The sequence below is a fragment of the Moschus berezovskii genome, chromosome 8, assembly GCF_049115385.1.
Source record: "Moschus berezovskii isolate FMDL1 chromosome 8, NW_MosBer_1.0, whole genome shotgun sequence".
Lineage (NCBI taxonomy): Eukaryota > Metazoa > Chordata > Mammalia > Artiodactyla > Moschidae > Moschus > Moschus berezovskii.
The window spans coordinates 45,314,227-45,326,217 of record NC_142467.1 but is presented as its reverse complement, the minus strand read 5'-3'; the positions used below and the strand labels follow the sequence as shown (position 1 = coordinate 45,326,217).

Sequence of the window (11,991 nt, the reverse complement as noted above, 5' to 3'; positions counted from 1 at the left end):
CATGAAGGTTTGGTCTTTCAAAGCTCTGAATTGCTGGCTCTAGAAGATGGCTGTTGACATGGATGCAGCTTACCTCCATTTCCCACAAGTTGACTTGCATACAAAATGTCTCATTCTGTAGAAAGCTCTTAATGAGCAACTGTGTAAACGGAATTGTCTCTTTACTTCATATGCTCTGCTGATTATTAGGCCTTACTTGGAAATCGGTTTTAATTCTGTTTCCTGGTACTCCATCATTATATGTGGTGGGTTCACTTATTATTTACTGGACTTTTAGACAAATTGAACTTCTAGATTTGGTTCAGGACTTTGTTTCCAGTTCTTTCTTTCTGCCCAACAATATGGGGTTGTAATAAGTCTTCCAAGTGGCTCTAGTGGTAGAGAATCTGCCTGTCAGTGCGGGAGACATGAGACACTAGTTCAATCCTTGGGTGAGGATCATCCTCTGGAGTAGGAAATGGCACCCCATTCCAGTATTCTTGCCTGGGAAATCCCATGGACAGAGGAGCCTGGCGGGCTACAGTCCATGGGGTTGCAAACAGTTGGACACAGTAAGTCAGGTACAGGAACAGAGCTAGAATTTTGACTGCTATATATATTGATCGTTGTAAGATTTGTGGTAAAGCAGCTTAGGTCAGTGGTTCTAAATCAAAAGTGTTTTGGCATGCTGGTGACTATGAGCCCTACACAGATGTCCTAAAAAATTTGGATTAAAATAGGCATTTCTCGGCTTTTTGACTAAGATCAAGTGTAAAAAACAGGCTTACTTACATGTCAGGAGAAATGTTGAGATGAAGGGTTGAGGATCTCAGTGTTGAGTGGGGGTGTACTCACTGCATAGAGATAACTTTAAAGTGCTAAAGAAGGGGCACAGGTCTAGTGGAACTGGAAAGAACTCCACTTTTTATATGGGAGTGTGTGTAGGGCCGTCAGTGGTTATCCTCAGAAAGGGATGGTCCTGCAGAATATCCAAGAGAATACTAACTTGGGTGTGATTCAGCCTGCCCACATACAGTCCCCCTTATCTGTGGGGGAAATGTTTCAAGACCCACAGTGGGTGTCTGAAACCATGGATAGTCCTTAGCTCTATAATGTATGATTTGTAATCTTCATATACTCATGGGTAGGTAGTGTATACAGTGCGGATATGCTGGACAAGAGGATGACTCACGTTTTGGTGGGATGGACTGGGAGGGCTGTGAGATTTCATCATGCTGCTCAGAATGGCCACAGTTTAACTTATGAATTGTTTATTCCTGGAATTTCCCATTTAATATTTTTGGACTCTGTTGACTCGGGTAACTGAAACTGTGGAAAGTGAAATTGTGGCCGGTGGTGGAGGGGTTATTGTAATCCCAGCTAATAAATTTCTGTGGTCTGCTAAGGCAGTAAGGTTGACGACCACTCACAAGCCTTAGTTGTCAGCCCATGCTAGTATGAGAGAGCTGTTTAGAGTCCTTTAAGTCCAAGTTATTAATGAGCATTTTTTCAGTTTCCCATTATGCACCTACTAGATACTAGACATTGTAAGTGCATGCTAGGGATAAAGTAGGAAATGGAAAACAATCTCTACCCTCATAGGATTTACAATCTACCTGTGCTGCCAGACAGTAAATCACAAAAATATAATTTGTGAACTGTAAAGTATAGGATATTTATGTACCTGAGGTTGAAGTTGAAGGACAGTCGTTTGAGAAAGGACATTTTTTCACCTGTGCTGTGCAGCATGTGGGATCTTGGTTCCTTGACCGTGCACCCTGCACTGGAAGCGCAGTCTTAACTACTGAACCACCAGGAAAGTCCCCGAGAGAGGACGTTTAAGCTGAGATATAAGAGATGAGCACAATTGGACCAGGCAGAGAAACAACATAGGCAGAAATCCCTGAGATGACAAGAGAACTTGGTAGCAGCACAGAGATGAGTGTGACTGGAGTCTCGAAGCAAGGATGAGAATATCTAGGCAGAAAGCTGAGAGGTAAGGGCTAGGATTAGGCAGGGCTTTATAAGCCAAATTCAAAATTAACTTTCCAGTATCAATGGGAAAATACTTTAAAAAGTTTTTAGTGAGGAGTAGACAAGATTTGCGGAGAAGGCAATGGCACCCACTCCAGTACTCGTGCCTGGAAAATCCCACAGGCGGGGGAGCCTGGTAGGCTTCAGTCCACAGGGTCGCGAAGTGTTGGACACAACTGAGTGACTTCACTTTCCCTTTTCACTTTCATGCATTGGAGAAGGAATAGCAACCCACTCCAGTGTTCTTGCCTGAAGAATCCCAGGGACGGGGGAGCCTGGTGGGCTGCCGTCTATGGGGTCGCACAGAGTCGGACACGACTGAAGTGACTTAGCAGCAGCAGCAGACAAGATTTGATTTGTAAGATATACCAGTCATTGGTATATGAAGAATGGTGAATTAGTAATAAGAAAGCAGGTTTAGGGAATTCCCTGGAGGTCCAGTGGTTAGGACATGGTGCTCTCACAGCTGAGGGCCCAGGTTTGATCCCTGGTTGGAGAACTAAGATCCCACAAGCCATGTGACAAAAGAAAAAGCTAACAGGTTCAGATACTGGGAGGTGAGTGTAGCCTTCTGGGTAATAGGATGGTGGTTTATATTAGAGAAAAAGTTACTTTGGATGGGGTAAAAGTACCAAAACTAAATCTTCAGTTGCTTAGTGATATATCTTATCCACTCAGAAAACTTGAGTTACCTCCCTGTGGTTCTGATAATTAGGAAGATGGAAATGAAAACCATGTATTCAAATTAGAATTCAGTTCAGTTCAGTCGCTCAGTCGTGTCCGACTCTTTGCGACCCCATGGACTGTAGCACGCCAGGCCTCCCTGTCCATCACCAGCTCCCAGAATAGTTTGATACATTATCTGGAATTGGAAAAAGGAGTTTGAGAGGAAATGGAGTTGTGTCATTTCTTTCATCTTTACTTTTGGAAGTCTCCTTGCTTAGTTGCAGAGCAATACTTGTTCTTACCAAAGCAGTGATCAAGGAGGATGCAGGATGCCCCTACCCAGAGGTGTTGGTAAATCATGAAGGAGTTTAGAAATTTCTAGTTTAATAATACTGCTCTTTACTCTAAGTGAAGCATTTGTTCATTTTAACAAAGACTGTAGAACTGGTACCTAGTTCTCCACTTTGGTACAAAGATTCTTCATACATCTTCCTAAAATTCATTTACCTATTTAAAGAACTATGAGGATCTAAATTCTACAGTATTTCCTTTTTTGGATTTAGGGTTTAAAATCCTAAAGCTAGGTCCAATAAAAAACAAAAACAAAACCCCAGTAAGTCAGATCTTTGAAAACTGCCTCTAAGGAAAAGTTTATTTTTCCTTCCTAGAGAGTATCTGTAATCAATTTCATTCTTGCCCACAACCACCCCAACCCTTGGAAATAATTGAAAAATAAATAGGACACTGGAGCAGGAAAGCTTTCACAATGAATCCCCAAAAGAAAATAGTACTGGGAAAGAGTGCTCCCTCCCAACTCACCCTGGACTGCCTGATTTTTATGTCCTAGCAACTGTGATTTTACAGAAACATCTGTTCCTGACATTTTTCAGCTATGTAAATAACCAATGGGAAGAACAGATCTTAAGAAAATGCTCATTAGTGAGGGGAAAACAGTAACAACAGAAAACTAAAAGCAAACAACAATCCCCCCCCCCACAAACCCCTGTAGGGATTTGTAATTAAATAGTATTTAGGGTCCTATTATGCTAAAGTTGGAGTCCAGTGATTCCAAAGTTACATATGCAAAATGAGGAGTATGCATTTTTCTTCAAAGATCATCTGTGGCTTTAATTCTCAAAAAGTCCCTATGATCCAAAAAAAAAAAAAGTTTAAGAACCAATGAAACAGTCATTTCATCCTGAGCTATTTTGATCAGCATTCATTTCTTATAAAACTGAAGGGGTAAGTCACATCTGAATTAGTTATTTGTTCTTCTAAAGTGTTAATCAGTGATTTGTTCAAATAAGCAATTGAACACATTACACACTGAAACCAAAGTTCTGGCCTGAAGTTCAGACAAAGGGTAAAGAGTCAGCATGGTGGGTAAGGCCTCTTTCACATTCAAGCTTCAGTCTTTGAAAGAGTAGAAGTGAACCCAAATTAACAAAAACAGTTTTTTAAAAAATGATACCAGTAGTCATAATATGCAGCAGTTGTGTCTTAAACCAGATGACATGTTTATGATCAGGTGAAGCATTTATAAAGGTAGCTTGTGTTTAAGAATATAACACTTTAGGTGACTGAAAGAGTTTCTCCTCTTTGGGTGAAACCTGCATAAGGCAATCACTTAGCAGGTGTTAGTTCTTGAGTAACTGCTGCTGGCTTTTCATGATCTTTCCTTCAGTAGGAAACCACAATTGAGTCCAAAGTCAGATTTCACTGGGTCCAAGTGTAGAGTTGATTCAAACTTGACCCTCATTTGTATTACTTGGATCACTGCAGAAGTATCTAGGGATCAAAGTGAATGTCTGGTGAAGTGTAAATGCAGAGGTGAAAGGTGTTGGATGTTTTGAATTTGGCACTTTCTTATAGATCCTTGGAAGTTCATGTGTAGAGGGTCTGGTAATGTCGTTTGTAAACGTTTGTGTTGCCGTACTTCTGAAGGAGTTCTTGAGCCTGTTGCTGCATTTCCTGGGTCACAAAGCTAGGACATTGGGATCCAATGTGAAGCAGGATGAGGCAGCATTCCAGCACGTCTGGGAAAGGCCAGGTCTGAAAGATGACACAGGGATAAACAAGGAAGCATTTGCAAAGGAAAAAAACTATGTACACCTACACAGAAGTCACTAGTGACTCAGTCTCTTCTGCTGACATATTTGAGCCATTTCTCTCTTAAGACTCTTCATCAGTTACTCTAAGGAGAGATGATACTCAAAACGGGGATATTCTCAAACGGTACAGTCTTTTTCTAAGAAGAGCCCTACTCAAATGAAGTTAAAACATGATGATTCTGTTACTACTGGGGGCCACATTCAAATGCACCTGTCCATTTGAAAACAATCAAATACATGGTACAATTTTACTTTAACTCCTAATAGATTTCTCTGAAGGCTGAGGTATAAAATTGCTTGTGGTAGCAATCACTCTATTCTCACAAAACATTATAGCTCACCAAAGGCAGTTAGATCCTCAGTTTTTAAATATACAGAAATGTGTACAGAATTCAGATGACATTAAAGAATTTGGTATAGTCAATTGATAATACAAAAAGTAATATTTTACCAAATGAACTGCTAATATATCTTACCTTAATACTCTCAGGAAACTTTGCTATTCTCTCATTTGCCTCTGTAAGTCTTTTGGTTAATTCAGGCAAAGAGACTGGTTCATTTTTTTCTTCTTTACTAGTGATAATAAAAAAAGTTACAAGTCATATGTCTTGTTGCACATAACTTTTAAATCCATTATGTTGTAAATTACTTTTGTTACCTGGGTCTTTAACTCTCATCTTTAAATACTAAGGCTAAGAGAAGGAAATTTAATGTAATGTGATATAAAGTTTTCAAAATGCATTCCTCACTACTTTCCAAATTCCCATTTCTTAGACACACAGCTCCCGGAAGAATTAAGGATCTTCAGGGGACTCAACCTGCAGCCAAGTGTAGAGGGCCTGGATTTCTCTGGGTAATGGGTCAGACAGAGCAGGGGTCCCTACCCTCGGGGTGTATGGATACACATTTTTCTGGGAAGAGTGTCTTAAACTTCTCAAAGGGGCCCTCTGATCAAAGGTTGAGAGCTGTTGGTTAGAGAACTGTTTAATGTTTTTCTTATTACTAAAACCAAACGTGTAGTGCTGCTTAGAGTGTAGCTCACTAGAGAAGTACTCAGAACTTTGACTCAAGATTTCAATTGTATTTTTAGAGCAACAAATATAATTTTAATTTTTAAAATTTAGTAACAATAGCTATAAGTTTATTGACTGTACTAGTTAAGATATTTTAGGTCCTGTGCTGGCGGGGACATAAGGTAAAAGGTACTCAGCATAACAACTAATCCGTAACTGCTAATCACTGCAGATGGCACAGCTGAGTGCCCTGTGACAATACATAGGGGCTCTAAAATGATCAGTGATCATCTACCTGGCCCTTATTTTCAATAGACGTGATTAGGACACTGCAGCAATCTGATCATTTGGGATTTTTTACAGTTTGGTGTGTAATTCTATACACTACCCCTTTTGTGTGTTTTTTGGGATAGTACTGAAAAATTAAAAAAAAAAACAAAACAGTGATTTTGGGAATTCCCTGGCAGTCCGGTGTTTAGGACTCCAGGGCGCAGACTGAATCCCTGGTTAGGGAATTAAAATTCCACAAGCCATGGAGGGTGGTCAAAAGAAGAAAAACAATGGTTTTCATTAATGATGTAATATCACAACTCCCTATTTTACATGACTGATTTTTTGGGAATCTTGCACAAAAGGGTTTCATTGTACTATTTTAGTAACAATATTTGTGATTTTGTTTGTCAAAACAAGCAAGGATAGGGTTGGTACTCCATTTATGGATAAGGGAACTAAAGCTCAAGAGACATTAAGACTCCTGAGGTCACTGAGCAGGACCAGGACTGGAAGCCCACACCTGACCCCAAAGCCTGTGCCTTAATGACTGCACTGTGGGGCTTCCAAGTGACCCGATCAGCCTCACCACGTACCATGTGAGAGTCCAGCAGGGGATTTTAGTTCCACATCATACTGAATAAGTACTTACCACTGGTTCTGAGGATGAGAGAAGGACTCTTCTTCCTGTTCAGGTTCATTCTTATCAGGGCCATTTGCTGTGGATTTACAGAGTTGCCTCTTCTGGTGTTGGCGGATCATTTCTGCCAAGGTCTCTTGGACTTCAGCAACAGTTCTTTGTGCGTTTTGGAGACCAGCATGCTTTTCTGACAAGAGCTCCTTACAAGCGTTCTGCATTTGCTCACTTTCTTCTGTAAGTCTCACGTCTAGTTCTGGAGTCCTGCTTGGCTCTGGCTGGGAAGCTTTGGGGTCACTTTCTTCAGGGCTGACACTGTCAACCTCTTGGCTCTGTTCAGCAGAGGTTTTACTTCTGTGAGCAGCTCTTACCCAGACACTGGACTCAGGGCAAGGCCCAGAGAGAGACCACCAGAATTCATATAGACGTCCATAAATAAAAAAGGCCTTCAGACTTTTGAAAGCTGGTGTGGTAAGGGACTGATGATCACCCAGTTTGTCTCTTAGGTGGTCACAGCCTAGAAGAGAAGAAAAGGATTTAGGGTTGTTTATTTCTTTGTCTGCTAGAAATCTGACTTGCTGCCCGCATGTTTCCTGTCACCCAAGAGGCCAATCAGATCCCAAGAAAAAGAACGGCAGTGATCTGTGGGACCGCATGCTTTCCACCAAAAGCCAACCAGAGCTTCTGGCCTAAGACAGTGTCCTCATAGCTCCAAGCCATGTAAAGCATGACAGAAGTATTTCATCTGTCCTGTTGTAGGCTCTGGGGCTAAGATGCCACTGTGTTCTGAAAAACCGTAATGTTTTAGGTCAGTGACTAATTGTGTAGCTTAAGGAATGTTTTCTCCATTCTTTATAACTTGTGAGTACACTGCTATTTCTCTCTCTAGCTGTGTATAGTATATAGGGAACACTAAGGTAGTAAAGGAAAACACTTCAGTCATGCTAACTACCTCTTAGGAGTTTGGATAAGAGAATTCAAACTCTACTAATGACACAGTGGCTCATTTGTGTCTTTCAATAACCTATGTACTCCTGGTGCCACACCACTGGCAGTGGTTATATCATCCTTTAGTGGGTGTGCCCCAGCGGGGCTGGGGGTTCTTTACCCTGTGGAAGAAAGGCTGAGTGCACTTCCTGCATGATGGTGAAGTTGCCTGAGTCGTAGCTCCGGATCACAGCCCGAAGCAGTCCTTCCACAGCTGCATCCCAGGAGCCCGCTTCCTGGCTTAGCACTGCCAAGGTCAGGTCATGGCAAATGTGGAGCAGGAGCTGGAGAGAGCCAGAGTCTCAGGTAAACATCTCTGCACAGCAAGCACTGGGATGACACCAGAAATGCTCCTATTTACAGCATTTGGGAAGTACACACAGTTCACATTTAAGAAAGGTCCTCCTATCCCCACCACCCATTTTTGCTTCCTCATTGGAAACATTCAAAATTAGTTGCACAGCAATATACACAGTCTAAAGTCTGTTGGGGCTAAGAAAATGCCTTGATATTTGCATTTAATTAAAACAAAAAGTGAGTTTCTGGAACTAAAAGCTATAATTAAAAGAAAATCTGGAGTATAATTAAGAAAATTTTCAATTTTAAGTGTGCAGTTTGATGAGTTCTGACAAACATGTATATACATACGTTTAGTATAACCACCACCAAAATCAAGACATAGGATATGATATTTTCACTTTAAACCCCTTTGCAGTCAACTCCCCTCTCCCCATCCCTTGGCAACCTCTGATCTAGTTTTTGCCAGTATCATTTTGTCTTTTCTAGAATTCATATGAATGGAACAGTAGAGTCTGTGGTCTGAATTCATATGAATGGAACAGTAGAGTCTGTGGTCTTTTGTGACTTGATTCTTTGACTTATCATAATGCTTTCAAGATTCACTAATATTCTTTTTGCATTCGTAATTTGTTCCTTTTTATTGTTGTATAACTTTCCACTATATGGAAATACTGTAGTTTCTATACCCAAACTGATGGACATCTGGGTTGTTTCTGTTTGGCTATATGAACCAATCTGCTATGAATGTTTCTGTACTAGACTGTGCAGACACCTGAGTTCACTTCTTTTGGTGAAATATCCAGGCAGTGGGGTTGCTCGGTCATCATGCATATATGTTTAATTATAAGAAACTGCCACACAGTTTTCCAAAGTGCTATACTACTTGAGAACATCTCATTCCTCAAAAATACAATAATGTTTTCTTATTAAAAAAAAAAGTGGATAAACTGAGATGTTTTCATAGGATGAGTAGAGCAGCTGTAATGAATCAATTTGTTCTCTTCCTATCAATATGGACAGATTTTACAAACAACGGTCACATAAGCAAGCCACAAAATAACACATGGTCTGATGCAGGGGCTAAAATGTCAGTGAGCTAGGGCAGGGGAATGGGACTGGGCAAAGGAACATTGAGGGACTTCGACTTGGTTGTATTTCTTTAAAAACAAAATATACAAAACCAAACCAAAAGACTCTGTGAAGCAAAAATGACAGAATATGAATATCTGTTAATTCCAATTGATGGGTACTTATTATCTGTTTTTTTTGGTTGTTGTTGTTTTCAGACTTTTTTTTTTCATTTAGAAGGGAATGCTGATCAAAGACTAACTTCAGAGATAAAGGGCTCTAATTACCCTGAAGGGATCTTTCCAGTTTCCTGCACCTGGCTTAGTCTTTTCTGAAATGCAAACTGGCATTCTACATGTTTCCTTATTATACTAAACAGGGGTTAGAGAAGTCTTACTACTGAGTGACTAATATCAGAAGCTCAGGCAGAAGGCATACCTGTTTGGAGGGAGTGTTACTTGTAGCAGATGGGTACTTGATATTTTGCAGCTGCTGAAATGCTGCCTGGTACTGCTCTGGGGAGTCGAGGCTGAAGGTGCTCTTCCATACTGCAGTCACCCTCTCCACAAAGGACCCTTCGCTGTCTGTGGGCCAAGCATTGTAAGAAGAGAAGGAACTTTTGACCTCAGAGAGCTGCTTTTCCTCCAGGTGCTTGGACAGTAGCTCAAGAAGGCAAAACACCAATCTCTGACCCTGGAACCCAAAAACAAAGTAGAGGAACTGTTACACAGGGAAGTGCTCCATTATCTAGGACTTTCCCCAGTCTCTCAGATTCTCCCCCTCTGTATCTGCAGCAACCATACCCCCTCAGTGGGCTGCCAACCCAATGTGCGTCTTGTGTGCGGGGGTGGAGGAGAGGGAAGAGGTGATCTAATAGATGATTTTTCTAGGATCTTTGGGATCCTAGCCTTTTTGAGATTTCCTACCCACAGTTCTTGGAGCTCAAGCAACCATATTTTATAACATGAAACTCTAACTATAGCCCTACTCACTGATATTTAAGCCACATATGGGCCAGCCACTTAAGATTTGTGGCCAGTGTGAGAAAAGATGGGCTGGACTCATCTAGTTCCTTCCTCTGCCCAGACTTCAGATGAAGGAATACAAAAGTTAAAGCACCATGGGCAGAAGTGCTGGAGCAGACAAGCTGTGTGGGTCTGAGACCTGGGGCAGTGGTGAGGGGCTACATCCAAGTAGGTTTAACAGAGGGAACCAACTGGAATAGAACAAAGCACAAAGGCCTAGTCTTCTTGCTTTGTTAAGGATATTAAGAGGAAAAAAAAGAAGTACTAAATAACGATTCTGGAAACTTTTTTTTTGTTGTGGTGGTGGATAAATTAATCTCTCTTTGTTTGGTCACTCTGCAAATAATGTACCACATGATAACTATCTTTGAAGATGTTCCACTTTTGCCTCCACTTTTATTCTGCAGTTCCCTGAAAGCTACCTCCTCACCTAGTATTTTTCTTGGGCTTTGAACATTCAGCTAGGAACTGTCATTAGGCCCAGTTATTCTACTGAAGGGACAGAGGAACTAAAAAAGTTCATATAATATCTGACAAGCAAAACTCTCTAAAATAAGTCAAATGTTTACATGTTTTCAAAACTAGTTTTTGCTAAGGCTTTTAAGATAATCGTAATGTTAATATGTCGAAAAAGACACATGTTGAAAAAGTGATTGATTTTTTAACCAGATGGGAACAAAAGATTTAATGAAAACACTTTTTTAAATTTGGCTGCGTCACATCTTAGCTGTGGCTGCACGGGATCTTTCATGGCACATGGACTCCATGGTTGTGGCGCACAGGCTCAGTACTTGTGGCGCACAGGCTTAGTTGCTCTGTGGCATGTGGGATCTTAGTTCCCTGACCAGGCATAGAACCCGCATATGCTGCATTGCAAGGTGGATTCTTAATCTCTGGACCACCAGGGAAGTCCCTAACAGAATGTTTTGATTTTACCCCAATTCACTATGGCATGCAGCTGAGGAGGGCTCCTACAGGCAGAGCACGGTGATTTCTGTTAAAGCTGATCCATCTCCCCCTTCAAAGCAGACCCTCTCCCTCTTCATTTTTGTGCTGATGACATCAATGAAGAACCACAGGAGCTGAGTTGACTAAAGGCTATTCAACTGCTAAGCAATGAGAATCATTGTTGATAACCACATTATCTCTTACTCTGAATATGGCAACTGCAAGCCCCCAGGGTACTTAGATGGGATAGTATGGCCAGGGCTTGCTGGACACTTCTAAGAATACCTGCCAGATTGGTTCAGCTTGTGCAACTGGGTAATGCACTTGGAATGTGACTGGAGAGGATCTGGGGCTCCCTCCTAAAAGCAGGAGAAGCAAAAAGACTGACCTTTAGACTTGTGTGAAGCTGCAGGGCCTCCTGTGCTCCCACCCAGTTCCGGGCCAGAAGCAGTTCTTGGGCACATCTTAGAGCCAGGGAAGCTGACAACTCACTCTCTCCCACGATGGAGGCCAACTCTGCTGCCGTCCTAAGTGATGCTGCATCCCCCTTTTTGGCCAAAACTTTGGCTGCATCATAAGCTGAAGTGGCCCCTAAATAGCTAAGATACAAAAGAAAAATCAAACATAAAAAGACTGCCTACTCTGCTCCCCAGAGGGTCGAATCATTTCTTTTTGACTTGCATGGCTTCCTGTGGTCCTAGCTGTGTCACTGTCTGTGCTGTCCCTGTGAAGGCTGAGGCTAGCACGGCAGAGAAACAGAGGAAGCATCATGGAGGTTAAGGACATAAAGGAGCCCCAGCAGTTACCCAAGAGTCATTCCCTCCCTTTTCCCAAATTTAATGATGCAAGACATCCCTGAAGAAAGGAGTAACTTCTGAATCTGCTACTAGGATTTCTTGAATAGTTATGGTGACTTATGTAAATACCAAGTAGGTAGACCTTGCTGAATCTTA

At 41.5% G+C, this 11,991-nt stretch overlaps 1 protein-coding gene across 4 annotated transcripts in view; it reads right to left on the bottom strand.

Annotated features, from left to right (window-relative positions):
* Positions 1 to 3,141: 3,141 nt before the first annotated feature.
* GEMIN5 (gem nuclear organelle associated protein 5) overlaps positions 3,142 to 11,991 on the bottom strand; it is a 39,643-nt gene continuing 30,793 nt past the window's right edge. For all 4 annotated transcript variants that reach the window (XM_055430575.2, XM_055430576.2, XM_055430573.2 and 1 more), the window contains exons 23-28: positions 11,427 to 11,637; positions 9,504 to 9,758; positions 7,819 to 7,981; positions 6,726 to 7,227; positions 5,267 to 5,363; positions 3,142 to 4,731 (exon numbers count right to left, since the gene is read on the bottom strand). In XM_055430575.2, coding sequence (XP_055286550.2) covers positions 4,564 to 4,731; positions 5,267 to 5,363; positions 6,726 to 7,227; positions 7,819 to 7,981; positions 9,504 to 9,758; positions 11,427 to 11,637 — 1,396 coding nt within the window. In that variant the 3' untranslated portion in view covers positions 3,142 to 4,563. The remainder of the gene's footprint in view (positions 4,732 to 5,266; positions 5,364 to 6,725; positions 7,228 to 7,818; positions 7,982 to 9,503; positions 9,759 to 11,426; positions 11,638 to 11,991) is intronic.